The sequence below is a fragment of the Anser brachyrhynchus genome, assembly GCF_964034855.1.
Source record: "Anser brachyrhynchus genome assembly, chromosome: 15".
Taxonomy (NCBI): Eukaryota; Metazoa; Chordata; class Aves; order Anseriformes; family Anatidae; genus Anser; species Anser brachyrhynchus.
This window is the reverse complement of record NC_137733.1, coordinates 6,257,006-6,279,827: the sequence shown is the minus strand read 5'-3', so window position 1 is coordinate 6,279,827 and position 22,822 is coordinate 6,257,006. Positions and strand designations below refer to the sequence as shown.

The 22,822-nt window shown below is 46.8% G+C and overlaps 1 protein-coding gene across 2 annotated transcripts in view; it reads right to left on the bottom strand.

Moving 5' to 3' along the window:
- The window catches only part of ADCY9 (adenylate cyclase 9), a 93,654-nt gene extending 71,197 nt beyond the window's left edge, over positions 1 to 22,457 (bottom strand). The window contains exon 1 of one of the 2 annotated variants that reach the window (XM_080556158.1): positions 20,376 to 22,457. In XM_080556158.1, the coding sequence (XP_080412284.1) occupies positions 20,376 to 22,071 (1,696 nt within the window). In that variant the 5' untranslated portion in view covers positions 22,072 to 22,457. The remainder of the gene's footprint in view (positions 1 to 20,375) is intronic. The other variant, XM_080556157.1, reaches the window with a different exon arrangement.
- Between the last annotated feature and the right edge of the window lie 365 nt (positions 22,458 to 22,822).

The window sequence follows — 22,822 nt, the reverse complement described above, 5'->3', positions numbered from 1 at the left end:
TGGCTACTTTTTATCTAAAATTGATTTTTATTGCAAGGATGCACCTCTTTAAAAAAAATGGATCTGTTTGCTATGTCCATCATGATAAAATAACTGATTTAAAAAAAAACAAAAAAAAGAAAAAACAGCAATTTTGACCTTTAAACCTCTGCCTAGGCTTTACGCCGCTACGCAGTGACCGTCCATGAGTCGGCAGCATTACATCCTCCTGCCCTACGGGCTCCAAAGAGCGAACAACTCTAGTTAGAGCAAGTAAATGTTTACACTCCTAATCTGTACAGCATCCCAAGGCTGCATCAGCCATTACTGGACATTTTTCCCAGAAATCCGCTGGGCTTGGCAGCCGTATTTTGACAAGAAACGCGTTCCCTTTCATGGCCCCAGAGCCAGGGGCCGCGGTCGGCACGGGGGAGCGACCACAGCCGTGTCCCGGGGCGCTCCTAGCCCCCGGCGCACAACCCTGCCAGTCGCCAGCCCTGCTCCTTCCTTCCCATTACTCGCTTACTGTCAAGTGTGAGAGAGATGCTGCGGACCGGATGTTATACTATTTCCTTTCGGGTTTGCTTACTGTAAGTCCCATAAATCCAGAGCTAAAACAAACCAGCTAGGTTGGGAAGTTTATGGGTGCTTCCCAGCCCCGCAGAGTTGGGCTCCTTTCCTGAAAAGGAACAGGAACTGACTCGGTTATCCTTGTTGCTGCTTCTGCCCTTGGTAATCACATCTTTACATTTTCATGTCCTTAAAAACAGCTAAAATGGGGTTTGGAGAATGAAGGGCCTTGACATTCGCTGCCAATCCATCAAAATTCAGATTGTGTAACGTTCCAGATCATCGCCCATATAAAATGAAAAGGATGACCGTGACTCTTTCTAAACAAGTTTTCATCTCCTTTTTCGGGAATCCTGTCCCGATGCAAAGGTTTGCTGGACAACAGCAACGAAGCAAACGAGAGACGGGAGGCAGCGGGAAGGCCTGGGGGGTACTGCTGCAGGACGAGGAGCGCCGCTCCACCAGCGGATCTGCTGCAGGAGTTTCCAACCACCCTACCCAGCTGCTCACTCCCATTGCTTCATTCGCTCCCTGTGCTTCAGCTTTTCTCTCCTCCAGCCATCCCAAGCACTGAGCCAGCCCTGCTTTGTGGCTTCCATCTCCGCACCCGGAGCGGAAACCTGGAAGGAAGGACTGGAAGAAAGAAGGGGCATGGAGAAAGCAAAGATGCTGGAGGCAGGGAAGGAAAACATTTCAAAGACTTTATTAAAGGTAAAATACTTTTTCCAAATGGCAATTGGAAAGCCAATACAATTCCACAATTCTAATCTACGTGGAGGAGGGAGGCCAAAAAGCCAAGCAGTCCCATGAGCACCACCTGCATCACGTCACAAGCAGCAAAGCCTCATTTCTCCCCTACTTAAAAACCCGCACCTTGCTTACTGTGCCGTGCCAGCCCTAAAACAAACAGAAAAAGCTGAAGTTTTGCATGAAGGCAAACTCCAGGCAGCACCCAACAACAAACACTGCATTAGCAGAGAAGAACCAGCCTCTCAAAACATAGGCATTTCCCTTGTGTTTCCTTAATTTAATCTGAATACAAATCACATTAACGAGAGGGGAGGGGGAGAACTGGCAAAGGAGGGAAAAAAAAAAAAAAGGACAAGTGAGCAAGTGAGCAGCAGCAACTGTGAGATGGAGCCTGACGATTAAGGGCTTTGACATACTCAGCAGAGCTTGCTTTCTAGTAAAACAGCCCCAGTGAGGTGAGTAAAATATATTTATAATTTGATTTTTTCCCCAGTGTGAGCTAGAAGCTTGGTTTTCACAATCTGCACAGGTAGATCCAAGTGAGTTAGGTGTATAGCTCCCACTGGGAGTACGTGGAGTTTAATGAAAAAATTAAGGAGAAACAAAATTAATCAGATACAAAGAAACCCTTAGGTAAGAACCTTGTTATAAAGTTATGGACTATAAATAATACAATCCACCCAAACTTCCTGAGTTTAACTATCCTTAAAAATATATTACTTCAACGCAACAATTCTTCTGGTTATGAAAGTAAACAGAAATGATTTAAAAACAACAAAACAAAAACCTACATGGTGGGAAAAAAAAATATGAAGGCAGGCTCAAGTTTTAGGGACCTAAAAATAGCCTTGAAATAGTTCTTCCCTAATGCTTTTTTTAAAAAAATTATTTTAGTGGCATGTTTCTTTAAGCTATTTTTATTTAGTCTTCCTGTAGATAACTGAAAGGAGAGAATGGCTAACATGATATTAAATTAAGTATACGATGTTGCTCTTCATAACTAAGACGCATTATGTCTGAACTACTACCAACAAGATCATTAGACTTGTTGACCCCAGAGAACTTTTTCCTGTATACACACATTGAGACAAAGCTGGCAAGCGGTGGAAACAATCAAAAATCAAGTTTATTTTCTTAATCTTCGATACGAGTACTTATCTGCTTATCAATGAGCAAGCCTACGGAATTGTACTAGTAGATAAGGAAGAAATAAAAATGAGAACAGAAAATATTTGAGAACGTTTCATGATACCAACGTGCTTTGCTGGTTTGCACAAAGCCAAAGAGGAAACAGAACTTCTACTGTTCCTGGGTCATGCTTTCACCCAAAGCACCTTTCCGTCACTTTCGTCTTATTGTTGGCAATATACATTTGGAAAATACAGAAAGAACAGCTCACAAAACAACCTTTCCAAATAGTTATGCCTGGTTTGTTTTTGCAAGCTTAGATGGTGCAAGAGAAATTTCCAGTGAAACAGACCTGGAAACACCATGGCAAGGCTCGCAGAGCAGAGTGGAGTAAATTCCAACAACAAACACATCTGCAGTCACAAAAACTTATCCTACAAGTGTGTCCAGAAAACTGCACTGAAAGGAAAAGGATGTAGAGGGACAAACTGTCACAGCTGAGCGCAGCCACCCTCTGGAGCATCGCGAGACCTCCGCCGGCCACAGGTGCTTCCCGGCCAGCCCTGGCCAGCTGCGGTGCGATGGGACCGGCACCGCTCTGCTGGCAGCCGGGGCATCAGGATGCGTCCCACATCTGTCCTGGTGTTTTGCGTGGCTGCAGCATCCAAAGCTTTTCACATCAAAAGCAAAGCAACCCCCCAAACCACTGGTTTGCAATTGTTTTCTTTTCCAGAATTAATAGTTCCGAGCTAACAGAATCGATGCATTTATTTATATACAAATCGTAGAATCATAGAATATCCCAAGTGGGAAGGGACCCGTAAGGATCATCAAGTCCAACTCCTGGCACCGCACAGGTCTGCCCAAAAGCTTAGACCATGTGGCTAAGTGCACAGCCCAATCGCTTCTTAAATTCAGGCAGGCTTGGTGCAGTGACTGCTTCACTGGGGAGCCTGTTCCAGTGCGCGACCACCCTCTCGGTGAAGAACCTCTTCCTGATGTCCAGCCTAAACTTCCCCCGCCTCAGCTTAACACCGTTCCCATGGGTCCTATCGCCGGTGTTTACGGAGAATAGGTTGCCTGCCCCTCCACTCCCCCTCGCGAGGAAGTTGTAGGCTGCGATGAGGTCTCCCCTCAGCCTCCTCTTCTCCAGGCTGAACAGGCCCAGTGACCTCGGCCGCTCCTCATATGTCTTCCCCTCTAGTCCCTTCACCATCTCTGTAGCCCTCCTCTGGACACTCTCCAACAGTTTCATGTCCTTTTTGTACTGCAGTGCCCAGAACTGCACACAGTGCTCGAGGTGAGGCCGCACCAGCGCAGAGCAGAGCGGGACAATCACTTCCCTGGACCGACTAGCGATGCCGTGCTTGATGCACCCCAGGATACTGTTGGCCCTCCTGGCTGCCAGGGCACACTGCTGGCTCAGTACATGCTCAAATACATGAGCATGTTAAAAAAAAAAATAAAATTCTACCTATAGGAAAACCTCTGGCAATGAGGCTTGGGGACTGCTTAAGTGTCATTCCAGAAAGCACCACAGCCCCAACACGTGCCCAGCCCATCCCTCGCCCAGCACAGCCCTGGTTATCGCAGGTAGGACCACGTCACTGCTCCGTGCAGCTTTGGGGGACAGCAGCAGATCTTCTTTCATCCTGCACTGTGGATGAATCATGGCATTAAAAACAAAACAAAACAAAACAAAAAAAAAAAAAACCCTCCCCCGCCCAGTAAAGCAGCAGCACTTTATGTTTTCAAAAAGAGGATTAAAATTCTTTTAATGCCATCTTGATGAAATACAGCATCTCCACTTGCAGCGGCACAGTTCAGCTCAGCTGTCCCAGCGCCGCTGTTCCCATCTCTCTAACCCAGCCCACCCACACGCCCCGGGGCACTCCCTGCGGAGCTCCTCGCTTCTTCACGAGAACTGCCAGCGGGGAAAACCCTACGACCTCCCAGGGTGATCCATTAATTCATTTCAGTGTTTTAGCATCCTCAACATGATGAAGTTGCTGTCATTCCGCCCACGCTGCCGGGCCCGCTGCTGATGCAGCAGCATAAGGACAGGACTTGGGTCCTGCCCCCTACGCAGCGCCCTCCTACTCATCCTTCCACCCCAACCCAAACAGCTGCAATTGCTTTCCTCTTTTCTAGGCATCTGTCTGTCTCTGTTGCTGTCTTACGGGCCCTCTCCACTTGCTTCACATCTTGTTTTGGCTGCGTTTCTTCTATTACTGAAACAAAACTAACGACATCCAATGGCTAAACAAGAAACGCCCCCGAAAAGCGGTCCAGGTTGGCTTTCTACAGATCTCAACTCCTCACCACCTCTTCCCTCCCACCACCACACAGCATCCCTTTGATTTCCACTTCCCTACCGCCCTCCCTGTTTTTCTGCCTATCACCACAAAATCCATCGCTAATTTACATCTCAGAAGATATGATCTAATGGGTAATTAAAAATACAAAAGAAAATTTAGGAATAACTATTTTCCCTTCACTGCTTCCGTCCCATTAAAATATTTTCCTGCTGTATTGCCTACAGGGCTTATCTTCAGTTGCAAGAGAACAAAGAAAACAAACACTGAAAATTTATCTAAATAAGCCACAATATTTTCAGAGAAGCTACCATGGTGCTATGGGACCTTGGGAAATTGCACCAAAGTATGCGAGACATTGCTCAAAAATAAGTTTTGCTCTTCAGTTCTACAGCTAAAAACCATGATGCGAATATGTGAAAATCCTAGCTTTCCTATTTCTCAACATCCTTTTTCCCATCAGCAAACTGCATTGGAAATGCTATTACGACTCACACCACAAAGTCCACCACCACCTCCAGTTGTTTACGCTCTTGAATTATTAGCAAACAAACATTAAAGAACATTAAAGTAAATAAAAAGGGGGAAATAAACTACAGCAGTAACATATGATCAGCTACATTAAGTTGTAAATAAAAGTACAGAGTCGTATTTGATAGGGGGGAACTGCTGAGTTTGTTTATAAAGAAGGCTGGTTCTCCTCCAAGTTTCATGTTCCAGCCTGAAAATAACTTCTTAAAACAGCTGTCAGGTTTTGGGGGCAGGGAGGGCGATACCAGCAAATACGACCTTTCTTTAGAAGCGCACAAGTTACCATGGGTAGTGGCTTGCACTGCACTGAGAAAATTCCTCTGAAATGCGGCCCCTAAAATCAGTCAGGAACGTAACGGATAACCCAGAAAGAAAAACTGGTCCCAGCAGAGCCCCCAGCACCTGAACTTTGGGAACCCAGGGGCACGGCCGCCCTGGGGGAACGAGCCATCTCCCACCGGACCAAAAATCCACCGTCTCTCCCTCTTTCACTTCTGCTTCCCTTGAAACATGTTTTTGCCAACTAACCTCCTAGTTATTAAGTAGATTTTAAAAAGAAAAATAAATTAAAAGAGTGCAGTATGTTTCAAAAATTTGGACATTAAAGTTCCAAATGCCAAAATAGCAAATTTTAAAGGCGAACATGAAGGAACTTGGCCACGTACTGCCTGTGCTGTAAGCACTTGTATTAGTGCTTACCTTTCATATTTTCAGGTGTCATTTACACACTTGGTCTCCCTGTTGCTTTGGCTGATAATACCGCAACTATATACGTACACACACACACAGATAGCTCAAAAACCCCAATTTCTCCACACGTGGAGACAGGTTCACATCCGAACATATTCACAAGACCAGTCACACTAAGTGGAAAATGTATTCAAACCAGCCAAATGTCAGCTGGATAAATGTACTGAATCAATCATTTCTTCTGCACACGGGACAAGTAAAGGCTCCGCCAAGTGCTAAAGGTCTTGGAATTTACTTTGGGGAGATCTCACTGAAATAACAACAAAAAGCATCTTGGATACACTACCGCCGCTGCAGTATGTTCTTTCCTTCCCCAACATCCAAAAAGGTAAATTCTGGTTCAGGAAACGTCATGAATCACCCCAAATGCTAGGCAGTATCTGAAAACGTTAGGCCATTAAAGAATCATTTCCGTCCTCCCAAGTGAATGTCACTTAAAAATCCTCTCCCTGCCAGAACTGCCGTAACACTGCGGTAGGAAGGATAAATCATTATCTGGTTTGTACAAAAAAAAAAAAAAAAGCTGCAAAATAGCGTTGACAGCAATTTCTCCTTTCCAAGCCTGGAGGCAGAACACCGGGTTCCACCCACGAGTGCAGGAAGCAAAAGCCGAGCAGAACAACGCGGACACTGCCTTGGACAACGCCACTAACGAGGCCCTGCCACCAGAGCGCGGGACGCAGAAGCGAAGGGGCAGCTCAGGAGATGCGGTGGACGCTCCTCCCTGCAAATACTGCGTCTGCCCGTACCGCTGAGGGGGGTTTTCAGCGCTGCTGGGCCGAACCCGCTGTTCTTCATCCTGCTGCCGAAACGTGCCTGGTATCCCCACATCTCCCTGTCGCTTCTCATGTGAGTATCTACATACCGATTTTCCCTTTTAAGGCCCCAAACTCTATTACAGATAATGCATACGGATGTACCAAAAAGGGAAAGTACAGTTCAGCCCTGTATTCTTCCTTAACTCAACATGGGGGGAAAATGCTATGGGGAGAAAATGTGGGGACACAAAATATTCCCAGCTCAACACATAAGTGTACGTGCAGGCAGACTGTCTGAGACAGAGGTATCAAGCAACACACCGTGTCCATGGAGTAGAAATACTGATTTTAACTACACAGAATTTAGTTGATTTAGCCCACTTACTTACAAATGCCTGCGTTTCTGGAGAAACCTCAAATACTGCATTTTGGGAGCCGCTGTCAGCAATCACAGCTCACTGTCAACAAAATGCAAGCACAGCTTCTTACCAGCGAACGAACGAGCTCGTTGCCCTGCCCTGCACACAGCAGCACTCTGTGGTGCTCCCTCTACCACAATACATTTGGGAAGCGAGCACCTGTTTGCTGATGGGGTTTTAAACCTGCTTTTAGGGGTCGCAGCTTAGAAATTGCAGTTATTGCACGCTGGCACTTCACTGCTGCGTTTTTAGGATGTGTCTGGTCAGTCTCCCATAAAAAAGTGACATTAACAATGGTAAACTTCACAGACCAGGGCACTGAAGCCAACTGTTCCAGCAGCTTTATTAGAGCAGGCAGGAACCCTACAAAACACGAACATAACGACCCCTGGCTGCAGCTATAACCGGGGTTTGATGAAGGCTGACTTACCTCCTCGGGCAGATTATTGAATGGGCATGTCAGAAAAATAACACATTCTGACAGATGCCTGCACAACTGTTTTCCAGGGACGGGCTACACAGCTACAGACACGGAAGAAACTAACGGCAGGGACTCCAGACAGTTCTCAAAGCGAGCACTTGCCCCTGTCCAACCACGGCATCCCTCTGCAAGCACACAAAGGCAGTTTGTCCCAGTTACCCGAACGCACAGCTTCTTCCCAGCTGGTGTGCTGGGCCCATGCTGCAGATTTTTACCTCTTGACCACCTAAGGGAAAGAGTTAATATTAAAGAATAACATTTCATTCTCCCTTTGTTATGGTTCAGTTATGTATTGGTATAAAAATATCCACATGCATACACATTGAGACATTTATTTTAGGCTTTCTTGAAAGAAAGGGGTCGGAGGGATTTTTCTTCAAATTACAAGACATGGAAAAGTCACACCAGGAAAAAGAAATCTAATTATGCTTAAAAAAGAACCCAAACCCAAACTTATTTATTTACCCGACAAGGCTGTAGAAGAGCCATTATCAACTCACGCGTAGGGACAGGATCGTGACTGGCTTTGTGAGACTGGCCAATGGCCACCTAAATGGCAGCTGCAGTCCTCTGGCTAATTAACATCAACCTCTAACGGTCATGGCAGCGGCGTTGTAATTTGACATACACATTGAAAGGGGCGATAAAAACTCTCAGAAATGCTCTCAGGCTTCCTTCTTCCAATCCCCACGTCTGCGTTTACAGCCCTTCCTCTTGTACTTCGCTTTGTGCTGAACCACCTGAACACAGCAGCAAGGACTGTCCAAGCACCCTTCTTCGTGGCTTACATGTGTGGAAGCCCTTTGCTACACTTAAAGTGCTCTTATTTAAATAAACTGCCGACGCACTCAATGTGTATCAATGCAGTTTTATGCATTACCCCACAGAGACTTGCTACCGGACCGTCCTGCAGGCGACACGAGCGCGCACACAAAATCACACAACCTCCCCAAATCAATAACTCCGCCATTAAAACCAGCTGGCTCCTCTGAAAGGAAACGATTATAACAACTTCAGCAAAGCACGCTGCTTGCATGAGGAAGATTTGCTGTTTAAAATCCGCACAGAACCCTGGCAGGGCCCGGCCCGGCTCCTGGCCGTAGGAAGCAGCGCAAGAATTAACAAATCCAGCACAACCCGGCACCGCAAAGCCCCCTCCTGCTACAGCAGCAGCACGCACACTTACAGCCTGATGTGCTGCATAGCTGTCTATGTCATTAGGCTCACACAAGGCAAATCATAGTCCAAGTTCAGTCCCAAAATACATACACAGTTTATCTAAGTGCTTATAAAATACCTTACTTTATGGAAGGGCAGAGAGTGGGGGAGCCTAGCAAGAAAATCTATCCTAACTTTAAAAACTTTCTTTTTATGTTCTAAGACAACTTCCAACTTTGTCACCTCTCAAAATCTTGGAAAGAATTCAGTGCTTGACGGACAGCCACACTACATTTTAAAAACAGCCACGTCACGCACTCATTTTTTTGCAGCGTTCAGAAAACGCTGTGCCTGATCAAAAATGTTTTCCATATGGCCTGATTCAGTCTCGGCACCTGACTGCAGCCACCACGAACTCCTCTGCCCGCGGCCCCTGCACGGGCAGCGCTGCCGAGCTGGGTGCGCCCCAGGCCCTGCTGTAGCAACAGCGGCGAAAGCCAAAGGCGCTCTGAAAATCTGTCTTAGATGTGCTCCTGCCTTTGCTATCAACAGGTAGGTTCTAGCACGTTCCTTATTAATTATAGATAGCTAAGCAAAGCTTTTTTTTTTTTTTTTTTTTAACACCAGCCATCTGATGAAGATCTGGCCAGTTGTGCTACAAGAGCTGAGCACTCCTCCCAAGTTAAGCCTGACTGAGAGCAGCTGATGGTGCCTTCAAACACCAGATCCTAGCTCTAACCGGTGCAATACGTCGGAGCCTCCCATGACCTAGATGCTCTGACCAAATGAGATCTCTTGGACCTATGAGATCTCCATCATTTTAAAAGCTTTAAGGCTTTCATCTCAACGAACCTGCACTAATGGCTGAACTTCTAGCCATGAACTGAAAAGAAAGTACACTCGGTTGAAGAGGTCCAGCCATGAAATGAAGGTTACAAGGCGATTTGGTTAATCCAGTGTTTTTACAAAGGACATGTCAACAACAAAAAATTCCTCTCCAAAAAATACTCGCCTACCATGACAAGGATTACATCTCTACAGATATTGCTATGTCTCTGCTAACAAACAAACAAACAAAAACAACCTCACTAATACACATAAAATAAAACGGGGAATATATAACCAAAAACCCAAACCAAAATGTTGTCACAGGTTGTGTTTTTTTTTTTTCCAAGAAGAGACAGACAGACTTTCAGGAAGCACATTAAAAATCTGACTGTTGGGATGCATTACAGGGATGGTTCTTATACCTGCAATGATGCGTAGCAACATAAAACCTTAAGACAGGAGGAGAAGAAAAGTGACCAGGTGCCGAGCTATCAGAGAAACTGACACCAGAATTGGAGACATTCCAGCAAGCCAGCTTACATCCAATATGACCACACATTTATTCGACCTAAGCTGAATGTTATATTTTGGCCATTTTTGCTCTTTGATGAAAAGTAGTAAAAAAGAGACAAGTGCATTTTCCATAATCATTTCAATAGATGGGATTTCAAAATGACATATTCCTGTTTGCTTTGATTTGTAGCTCATGTGCAGTGATACACAGACAGCAGGATTAGACTTCAAAGTTTTCATGCAGTAAATTGTAAAAGGCAAACCATCCCTGTATAATAAAATAATACAATTCTTTAGACAAGGATTCCCACCACGGCCTCTGGACATTGCTGTGGCTATGGGCACGTAAACCTCCTTACTGCCTTTGGAAAAATCCAGCTGTGAGAGGTTAAATTCAGTGTTATGCCTGATCCTGCAAGTGTCCCTGAACTTCTCATCAGACACACCAACAATCCTGACAGTGGCAACCCTACTCCGGTGATTACAGCTAGAGATACGCTTCTGTCTCATCAAAAGTACCAGCTGTCTAAAGTCCTAATTTTAAATTTTTGACAATGGGTCTGAAAAATAAGACGGTAGAATCACGAGCTTTACTGGTACTAACAGTTCTCACGATGTCTTTGATTTCACCGTAGCCCAGCTAGATAAAGGAGGGACAATGGACACCCCAGCTGAACTGCAGTGAGGCAGAAGGGTTACATAGTGATGGTCATAGGCACAGAAGACCATTTTTCAGAAATAACAGGCTGCAAAGACAAGTTGGTACATTTTCGTACAAGAAACACCCTCAGGATGCACATATTTACTGAAATGCTATACATATACACAAACACATATGTATGCGTACATTGAAAGCAAGTAACTCGCAACAGTTTCAGGCAATAAAGATTTTTGAACTGCTTTGCAAAAAGCTATCATCAAATACCAAAGTATGAGTAAAGTTTCCAACAGAGGTAGGAAAACGTGACTTCAGCGAAGACTAGAGACCTTTTGTTTACAGCTCCGTACCCACAGCAGATTCCAGTGGCAGCAATGTTTCATAACCTAAGACATACATGTTAGTTTAACATCCTCAGCAGAAAAATTCAATTAGCAATCACTACGGATTCCAGAAACTGGGGAAAGGCATGGCACGTGTGCGCGTTTCTCTTAAATGGTTTATTGAGATTATGAAACAACTAATAATAAATTTTCTCATCCTCACGTGGTATTTTTAAGAAAGCTCTCTGCTTCCAGTTGACGCTACATTGCCAAGCAGCAAGTAAAACATTAAATATTATTCATATTGTCTCAATAGTAACTTACATGTACATACGTGATAAAACCGCTTTCATAACGTACTGCAGTAGCAACGTCAGTCACAGAAAGGGAGTCAGACTGAAAGCAAAACAAGTGAAACCCTTTTACATATTGTTATCAAATAAGAACCAAGTCCTGAAAACTGGCATAGGTGGAAAAGGCTACAAAAGTCTTGGAACAAGGTCGGATGATCTGCTAGCAGAACTTCACTGTGGGCAAGTGCCACACTAGAAGGTTTTCGCTGTTCTTCTGGAAGCCTGCAGCCATTCCTTCTGCTGGTACAGCCCAAATGCAGACTTCCTAGAAACACCCACAGCTCTTACCGAGCATCACGTTATTTAAACAACGGAAATTTGGAGCTAACATTGTACTTGGGCTCTTTGCAAATAATGTCCTTGCAGTAGCATTTCCTCATTACATCCTGTCTTTAACACCGGCCGTGTCAGGCCCTGAGTACTTCCAAGAGATTTACCTGTTTCACTTCTGTCCAAGTCGGTCAGAGGATAAAGACACTCCGTTCCTTACAGGACAGACCTCACATGTCCACTGAACAGGAGTTAAAAATAACTGCAAGAATTTGATTCAAGAACTACCAGGAACAGCTATGCAAAAGCTTATCAGGCAGCTTTTTGAAAATAGGTGTAAAGAAAAAAAGTAACTTCTATTTCATGCATTAGGCATATGCATTCAAGTCAGACATCCAAGCTGTACATTTAAAAAAAAAAGTTTCCGTTTCTGTTTTAAATGTTCTTGTTTATCTAATGAATGCAAAGAATTAAGCACTGATACCAGAAACAGAAGTTTTCTTACATTTCCTACAGGCTGAATCAACATTTCCAAGTGCATTTTATTTCAATTACCGACTTTCCTTTTTGCTTATTGTGCTGTTAAGCAGTCAACCTAACTGTCACCATTTTAGCTCATAAAACGTATGAATAATTGCTAATATTGATTATAAACTAGTTTTGCTTTCACCGTCTCCTTCTCCCTCTTATCTCTGAGGGGGCAGAAAAGGATTCCCTGCTTGAGCAGAAGGTTGCGTCAGATGACCAGAGGTCCCTGCCAAACCTAACCATTCTGTGAACTTTCCTTCAAAGGCCTATAAGCTAACAAAAGTGGAAGGGAACCAACGCTAACCCCTAGTTCACAGACAGCTGCATTTGGATGCTTTTCATCTCTCTGTGTCCCTCCACTCCCCATGCAATGGGAGGAACACCGGGGACGGTCCCGCTCCTGGCAGACACACACGGGAACCAGGGTTACCTTCAGCCGACAGCCAAAGGAAAAGAGCAAGAGGCAAGACAGCCGCTCTTTCGCTCTTAGGCAAACGAGACATTACAGGTATAGCAAAAGATGTTTTCTTTTGTTTGCGTGTTTCTGCATATGTCAAGCCACAAACAGAAAGGTCCCATCAGCAAGCTAGCGTACTTCATTCTTCCAGTAGCTCCTTGTCACTGTTCCAATTTGGGGGGATTTTCTCTAGGTAGCACAACTTCATGACAATAATGTGATTTCTAAATTTATCAAGTCAAGCTGAAGACAACAGCTTAAGAATTGCATTCAAAGGAACAGGAAGCACTGTCGGTGAAATAAAGACTTGCAGCATGTATTTATGGTTATTTATATGGTTTCCTAAGAATTCCCACATTAAGTTACTGTAGCAAATACAAATCCAAAAGTTTGCAGGCAGATGTAAGGGACATTTTGAATCTGAGGGATGCTCGCTGAAGAAAAACATCTGGAACATTTTGTTCCTTCACAAAATAACTTCAGAATCACAAAACCTATCTAACCCTAAAGCCATGTATCCGGTAAGCCTAGCTCTAGGCTAGAGCGTTTCTGGAAACAAGAGAACATTCATGCGATGCAAACAAGTTGGTTTGGAAGGGCAGCACAGGCCAGCGCCACGCAGGACAGACAAAGAGGTTCGAGAGGAGCCCGGCTCCAGCCGAACCTGCCCAGGCAGCCGCGGCCCCTCAGCATGGCCCTAGGCCGCGGCCAGGCCCGCAGCACTGTGGTGCTGCTCCCAGCCCACTCCTGCCGCAACTGTCACCTCGTGTTTTCACTAAATGCTCCTTGGGAGCAAGCAGCTGCACTTCCACAACCCGCACGGCTTTGCTTTAAGTCAAGTTCCAGCCATCTCCCACAAACCTGTGAAACAGCCTTGACAGTAACACAAACGTAGGTAACAGAACCTGTTAAAATGTGTTAATGCGACTACGGTGACTAGCTGGCTTCTTTGCAATAGCAACTCCCACTGGAAGTTAAAAATTGAAAGGCTAGGATTTTTTTTTTTCTTTTTGAAGGACAGAAATGAGATTGAAAATCATCTAAAAATAGCAGGGAATTTTCAAGTGTCAGCTGTAACGGAAGCAGGAATAGCAGTCTCTCCTTACAGAGCCAGGAGGGATGCAGTCAGCTTGTGATTCAGGATCGAGTGAGAAAGCTCAACCACGAGCTGCAGAGGGGAGAAAGCAGTGTTAATTTACTAATTTGATTGGTATTCCAGGACAATTTACGGCAACCTGAAATGCAATGAAATTGTACTGTGCTTTAAAGTGGCGAATATAAGTTCTTATATACTTTGCCTGCCAGAACGAAAAGTGAAGTACATATTGTGAAACAACTGAAGAGGGTTTTAAACAATCCATTCAATCCTTGTGACAGAAGATGAATATAATTATGTGTTTTTGACTGTGCTTTGTCTTTTCCATCAATCTTTTCCCCCTATAAGCTACAATATCAATGCTCTTATTTAAAGAACAGAAAGTTCTCTTGCATTTGAACAGTCCCTCACACACTTCTGAAGATTTGCATTTCAACAACTGTATTTTGGGGAGCCAAAGAAAGGAACATGAAAGAAAGCCTCTGCAGACGACAATCACCGACTGCAGCAGACGTTACGGTGTCACTCCAACGTTACAGGACCTGATTTCAACACTGATCTTGCCCACGTTTTAAAATAACGCCCCACTCGTGCTGTGCTCACTTCAACTCTTTGAGGATGTAAACGTCTTAAGGGCTAGTAAAGCTGTTACTCCACCCAGCAGCACTGCGGTAGGGCTGAAGCCAGCAACACCTTACAGTCAGACTGGAAGCCACATGTTGACTTCCCTGTTAGTGTCAGGACATACAAAAAAATTGAAACTGGAGGCCACTTTGTTAAACAAAGTATATGGCCAGAGCCAGGCCCCACCCTGTGCAAAGTGAAGAATCTTACATAGACGGTAACTGTACTTACAAATGGCTTTGCACCACGTGCAATCAAATTAGCCCAGAAGTATGTTATCAAAACTCAGGGCCTCAACGGTCAGCATCCAAGTTCCCCTTGAATAATAAAAACAGCTTAGGTGTGAGGATTTCTAAATAGAGATACTTTGCTACTTGATCTTGTGTAAAGTCAAGAGCAACTCAGCAAATCTCCCTCAAAATTTGGAGAAATTGATCTTTCTGGAGAGGTCATACCTACCTGGCAATAAAGCTGATTAGCACTAATACATAAATAAAAATACAAATGTTTACTTTCAGAAAAAGCTCTATCATTACATCATGCAAAGTATCTGGAAAGTTGAATAATCACTAGGTTTTCCCATAAGGTTCTTTTGTTTATAAGTACAAAACGTATCTTTACCAAGTGAAGATTTCGACAAGAATCAGGTTGAGGAACTTCATGCACTATTTATCTCTTTTCTTTTTGCTATTACACTGTAAAATTACAGATCATGTCAAAATGTTAAATCAACGTGGAATTTACTTCTTCCTGGCAACATGCCTTCATGCAAATTATCTCTAGTTATAATTCTTTATCTGTCACTGAGTACTTTCCATTTTTAAAATACAGGAGAGAAGTCAACCTGTCTATGATACTATATTTTCAGTCTCACACTTGACAATAAGATCGTGGACTTCCACCTCAATAATAACAGTTTATAGGTCAGACGATGTAAAAATGATAAACTGACTATTCACTAAAATCTCCTCTTTAGGGACTAAAGCTGCTTTTAGCCAAGTCACGCAGCAAAGACGAACCCGCACAGAGCTCTCTGCTGAGCTGTCCTGCTGGCACAAGCACAAGCCTTCTAGATTTACAGCAGGCCCAGCAGGCTGGGCTCAGGAAGTTCAGGGAAACTTCCATCTTATTTTTCATCCACCTAAGAGCTTCGAGAAGCACACAACTGCACGGGTCCTCTGTATGCAGCCCTGCGAAAAGACAGAAAGATGGGCAGGCTGGGAAGATTTCACTGCCATCGGGTGCAATCCTGGTCTCGCCTGATCTGCAAGAGGGGAGGAAGGGAAGAAAAATTCAGTGCTTTGCCTCCACATAGCCTTATCTGAGACTTTTTTCTCTCAGGAACACCAGCCCTGCCTCCCTGTAACTGAAACCCGAAGAGCAGCAGAGTATCGGGTCACCAGGCAGGGCCTGCCCAGGGACGCGCATCCCGTCGGTCAGAGGTTGCCACCGCGCCTTCACGCAGCCGGGCTATTTATGGAGAAATAACAGCCTTAATGGACTGCACAGAAAGGTTGCAATATCAGGCGAAATGGTGAATTTTATAACCGGTTTGCTTTCTTTAAAAACGTTTAAAGTTATTAGAAGAAGCGCTGAGAATGGCAAAGGACAAAACATTAAGCCCCGGATCTACAAGTGCTTTACCAGCTGGAGCCACCGGCTGCCACAGGTGAAGGGGGATTTTCACACCACCAGACCTGCACCCCACGGCCACGTACAGCTCGAGCTGCTGAGCCAGTGACAGAGAGCACAGGAAACACTGACATTTTTTCCATGATGAAGCAAATGGCAACCATAGAGAAACTGTGTCTGTCAAGCGCTTCCAGGAATTCAGGGGTAACGCCATTCCTTGAGACAAACTGAAGGAGGTGGCTTGAGGCAGAACAGCCAGGAATTTTTTAGGGAATTTAATAACAATGACTCTCACTAGACTAACAGCATACATGCAAACGTCCCAAATGAAACCATGGTTCCGTTGTGCTATGCTCCATAAACAGAGCTAGCATTCTTCCCCAACATGCTTACGCATTTTGAGCGCTCAAAAAAAGATGCTGGTGACCCTGGTATTTCTGAAAATGTTGCTGACTGGCTGGCAAATAGCAATATTGTGACCTCCTAAGTAACAAGAAAAAGAAATGCAAACAACCAAGAAGAAACAAGAACAACCAAGAGCAAAACAAAAATATTTCCATAAGCAGGACTTTTTATATCCTGAAAAGAGATCTCTGACTCCACAGAGTCCTGAAGGCACACATTAACACTGTAATCTCACGTATTATGTGACGCTTGCTATCTTATAGTCCTCAATACATGTATTTGCTAGGAAGCTCAGCAAGAAAACAGAAAAAGTGAATTGTCTCAAATCCTACGGCAAAATTAATACAGAAGATACAATTAAACTGACCTCTAGGGTTTATCTATGGACTTGAAAAAATCACTACATCATTGCTCCCCTATAACTCCCTCAAATCCAAGGTGTTGCTAGGACAGCAGGCCTAAGCAATCTTAAAACAATGAGCAGTCAGGCAAAAAGACATTGTAAGGCCATCAATGGCCCTCTTTCCTCGTCAGCATGCTGTAAACACCATCTAGTTAATTCGGAAGTCAGAAACACGAAGGAACATACTGGGGCTGCACTTCTTGCGATAAGGAGGCGAGGAAGCATGGTATCATGGATCAGCCAAAGGAGGAAGAAAAGGTACTTCCATCCTAAAAATTCCAACGAAACACAAAACAGCACAGGGAAGGAGAAACTCGGTTATGCCTCGCGTGTTCCAACAACCAAGCAGAGCAGCAGGAGGATGACTCCTGGCAAACCCCTACCAGCACCCTGGGTTACACCTGAGCCAGCACTGCGCCGTGTCCGGAGTGCCAGAGCAGCGCTCGTGCAGGCACAAGTCCTGAAACCCACCCGAGGTGGACACGAGCCCTCAGCACCCCCGTTCTGCTCGATGAGGAGTTGACTTGGTAATGTTGACTTAGCCTCAGACAGATAGCAACGACCGCTGCGGCAGCTCAAGCAATTAAGAGATAATAGGCTAGGCATACAACATAAAAAATAGGATATCATTAAGATACCAAAGGTTGAAAGGAAACTGAGAAGTGAAGTATTGGTAGGGAAATAAAGCTTATGCCTGTTATCTCCGCTGCGCTTTGATACTTGAAAAGAGTACGACGCATGACATAATTAAACAACCACAACAAACTTCCTCTGCTCTATCACTGCTATCAACTAATGCTCAGGGAAAACAGTAAAGCAAAGCTTCCTAACAGTACTTCAGTCACAAAACCGAGCAGGTGCTTGGCAGAGGACTATTAATTACAAGGTGAAATTCACTTCACCGCATTAACTCTCAGAGCGGCTCCTTAACTAAACCCTCCCCTGCACCTGGTTTTAATCTCCAGCCCCATGTCATGCAGTGGCACTGCTGCCAGATTGCTTTTATCATTGCCATTTCCCTGTTTTTTTTTTTTTTTTTTCCCCCCCCGATGCCATTCACCTGTCAGCCAAGTAAGCTCACTGTGGAGCAAAGGACTGAGAAAAGAGGAAAAAATGGGCAACTGCCGCAGCCGCCGCACCTTGCAGCACACCTGCACGTCGAGCAGGCATGGCACGGGGCTGCCTGCGCCGCAAGTACACGTGCACACAGGCTTCGCTTTCTATAACCATAGAAGACACGGATAATAAAACGTGAGCTAATTACAGCTCCACGACAAAACAGAGATGGGAAAGAAAAAAATAAAAAAGTAAACAAAACAACCCTTGTTAAAGCAATTCCTTGTTCAAGTAATTCTTACCACATCTTCCAAATGCTGTCATAGCTAGGTTTCAGGGTGAGAAGAGACCACTAAAATGTCAATCCACAAAGCATACTTCATCTGATCTGAGCTGCATTTCAGCTTGTTCATCCGTAGTGCCCTGGCTAAAGCAGGACCCGTGAAAGGCATTGGAAGCTGCCAAATCCGCATCAGTACGCTGCAGAGAGAGCAGCCTATGCCTCCTTGCAATAAATGGAACCAAGGACGGAACACAAGTCTGAGAAAGACCATGAAAAAACACTCCTGGCACGGGGCGTAACTGCTCTATACAGCGCTCTTGTGATCTCCTAGAAAACATGAACAAATACATTAAAATATTGAAGAGCAGTACCATCAGTCTCCGCAAGCCAATTCGTGTCACTTTGAGTAATGACACCGAGTACAGTTATAAATTTAGCAAAAACACTTCATTTCACTTGCTGCTACAGCACAGCCTTTACACTGCATTTAGCTATAAAGTTAGACGAACGAGGGAAAATAAGAACTTAAACATCGCAGGGCTGTTTCTCTAGAAATCATGTAATTTATTTTCACGAGAAAGGCAAGCTTCTAGTTACACTGACAGAGAGACTACATCTGATCCTTTTTTCTCGAAAGTACCCTTCCACGTAACCACCCCAGCGTCAACAGTTTTCAAAGAAATTAACTTAATTTGTATTTTTAGAAGTCAAACAGAGAGCTAAACCCTCAGGACACACATCTGCTTCAGCTCTGTGGCTTCCAGCCACCAATGTCATTATTGATATTTTCCCTCCCCATAAGCCTCTCATTTCAGCCCTGTTGCCATATGCATACAGACAGCTAGTTCACCAAAAATAAGTATTTGTGTCACATCAAAATAAGCACCTGCCACAGGCGAGCGGACCGCCGCCACCGCTTCTACCGCTGTTTTGCAACGCTCTCCCCCCGTCCTTACTCGCTGACCTTCCTACAACCATCCTGGCCTCGTTTCGTATTTACTGCCACAAACCTCTCCTTCCCCACCACAACGCTCTCCTGCGACTCCTCTGGTTTCCTCCCCTCCATTTTCCGCACTTTCCTTATAGAAACGTGCACGTTTACAAGCTGAACAAATAAACCCGCGTCACACAAAAGGGGCTGCAACGCATTCCACGCTCATTTTTGTTTGTCTGCTCTCCACTTTGGAGCACCACCGCTGCAGACACACACACCTCGGAGAGACAAAAGTGCGGTGCTGGAGACGGACAGCTTTTTCCAAGGAGCCCCAGAGTGAAAGCCCCAGCACGTACAATCCCCCTGCATGCCCGTCTACGTGCTGCTACCTCTGCTGGAAAGCAGTCAAGGGGCTCATTTGAAAATGAATACTCTGCGGAAAAATGAGTATCGGCCCCTTATCCAAGCTATAAGGGGAACTGAACGATCCCTCATTTTCTTTCCTGAATTGCAAATTTGCAGTTTCATCCCCAAATCTTTAGAGCTGCAGAAATGAGAGCATCTGCTAGCTCACTGCACCACCCCAGTAACTTTTTCCAGCCTAACTTCGAACCGTAACAACTCGCTATCAAACTGCCAAATCTGCAGTGCTCACTTCTTTCTGTGAATCCAGCTGTCAGTTTTCCCAAATGCCTTCGCAGTCCCAACTCTTTCGGTGCCAAAAAACTTTTCACAGATATACATAATTTTGCAAAACACATATGCTGTATGTATGGCACATGAAGTCAATTAACAAGTTTATTTACTGAATTAAAGGATGACACACAACAGTAAAACAAAAACCTCTTGCAGACAGCAAGCACATTAACCTTCTCCTCCCTACGACGCGATAAGCTCACAAGGAATTTTAAGGAGTTTTGAAGTCAAAGTATGCTTTGAGTACCCTCCAAAAAAAAAAAAAAAAGGCGTGAGCTCTTTCACACTTATCTCCGTGGCATCTTTCACTCCGTAATTCCCTTGGCGTTTCTGATCACCAGCACGCAGAGATACGTGTAAAGCACGTTCAGTTTGCAAGTCAACAAGCACAAAACACGTACTGGGGAAAAAATATTCCCTCGTAAAAGGGAAAAGAAAAAAAAAAAAAAGAACCGAATACAAAATAAAAGCACGTACCTTTTAACTGGTCAGCTACCACGCTCTGACCAACTCGCTCGGTCACCTTTCCATCCTCCATTTCATAACGATCATCCAAATATTTTGCAGTAGCTTCGGAAATGTGGACTTTTCCAGCCACCCCCAGCTGCTCCATCAGATTGGCCAAATTGACATCGTTGGACCACACGTCGAACTTGAACCTCCTCATTCCCAGAATGCCACACAGCACTGTCCCAGTATGGACGCCAACTCTCATGTTCACCATTTCTTTCTTCTCCTGGCAAAACTGCTCGATGGCTTTAATCATACCCAAGCCCATCTCAATGCAGCAGTAAGCGTGGTCTGCCCGGGGCTCTGGGCAGCCAGCTACGCAGTAGTAGCAGTCTCCCAAAGTGCTTATCTTCTCGCATTTGGTGTCCTCACACAGGCGGTCGAAACGTCCAAACAGGTCATTCAGGAGCCCCACCAGCGCGTGGGCGGATTTATTGGCGCTCATTTTCGTGAAGCCGACGATATCTGCAAACAAAATGCTCACCTGCTCTATCTGCTGCATTTTAAAAGGGCGGAATATTATGGGGGTTTTCTGGATGGAGGGCTTCTTCTTCCTGTTTTTGGGGCTCGAGGTGGAATGGCGTTTGACGGAGTTTTCACTTTCATCATCCCCCTGTTTCATTAAGTCATCGGCTATTATTCTTGGCATAACAGAATGAATCATCCTCTCTTTCAGGGCTTTTTCCACTTCCAAGTCTTTTCCATGCATGATGGACTGCCCCACTTTCAGGAACGTGCTTCTGGACCTGACTTCGGACATGATAAATAAATGAATACCGATGGCGTGGATGCAGATGTGAAGGAAGGCTTTACTCAACAACTCCCAGTAAATCGCCCCGGCTCCAAGAGGCGCGAAACAGTTCTCGTCGCGGAAGCGATAACCAAAGGTCTCAAAGAGGACCGAGTACGACAGTCCCAGAAACAAGCTTAAATACAGGGGTAGGTGCATCACGGTGTAAAGCAGCAAGAGCACTTCGACACACATGGAAAAACTGCCTACTTGAGAAAGACAAGTGTCCGCGGGACTGGCCGGGGGCGTCCGGTTGGACATGTCACCACTTCCTGAGAGAGGATTCAGCGCCTGGAACTGCGGAGCCAGAGTCAAGGCGAAAACCAGGAGGGTGAGTACCAGCGAAGTCCATACGTAATGGCGAGCGTAAGCCTTGGTGAAAGTGAACGCGAAGAACGCTACACACACCAAGAGGAAGCACAGAGCCGGCACCATGAACACGATCTGTTTCTCTCTCATGTGCACGCCGAAGTAGACGCCCCAGAGCAGGCAGGCCACGCCGATGTAGAAGAGGGCATAGCGGAACCGGCGCTGGGTCTGCGGGAAGCACCTCTCCATGCACGCCTCCTCCAGGTTGTTGGAGTCGAACTTGGGGTTCCACCACTTGGACGAGGCCCGCTCGAAGAGCTGCGGCAGCTTCTTCTGCCGGCGGAGGCCGGGGCCGCCGCCGCCTCCGGCCGCCCTGCGGGCGCCCCCCGACTCCCCCGAGCTGCAGCTGGAGGAGATGCTGTACTTGCAGCGCTTGGAAGAGCCGCAGCCCGGGTGCTGCCTGGGGTTGATTTTCACCGTCACGCTGTTGCTGTCCCCGCTGGAGTCGCAGCTCACCTCGGTGCTGTGGTGATGCAGCAGCTGCTGGTGCGGTGGGGAAGCCATGTTGTCGGCTCCTCCCGGGGAGCTCCGAGGAGCCGGAGCCGGACCCGGCGGGGCCGGGAGAGCCGCCGGCGGGGCGACCCCGCGGCTCCCGGGGCCGTCGCGCTCAGTCTCCTCCCGCCGCCTGCGCGCAGGGGCGGCCGGGCAGCGCCGGGGCTCTCCGCCGCGGGCCGGGCGCGGCAGGCAGGGCAGGGCAACGCGGGCAGCCCCGCATATTCCCCCGCCTCGCACGGCCGCGGGGCGCCGCGCGGGGGGCCGGGGCCGGGGCCCGCCGCTCGCTTCGCCGCCGGCCCGGTCCCGCTCAGCGTCGCCGGGGGGGCGCCGGGCCCCCGCTGGGAGGGCACCGCTGCTCCATGGCGGCCGCTGGGCGGGCAGCGCTCCCCTCACGGCCGCCGCCGCCGCCGCCGGGCCGGCCCCCGCCCGCCTGCCGCCCGCCCCCCGCCCCGCCGGGCTGGCCCGGCCCCGCCGCCCGCCTCCCGCCGCTCCCCGCCGGCCTGCGCGGGGCTGCGGCACCCGGCGCCCCTCGGGCTCCGCTCAACGCCGGCCGCGTGCCGCTGGCTGCCCGCGGGGCCGCTCCGCGCCGCCCCGCTCCGTGCCCCTGCCGACGGGCGGTGCCGCGCCGTGCCCGGGCGGGGGCCGGGCCGCGGGGAGGCGGGCGGCGGCGCTCGCTCAGGCGCGGCGGGCCGGGCCGCGGGCGGCCCCCGCCACCATCTTCCGCCGCCGGCTGCCGGGGGGCGGCCGCGGGCGGGGACGG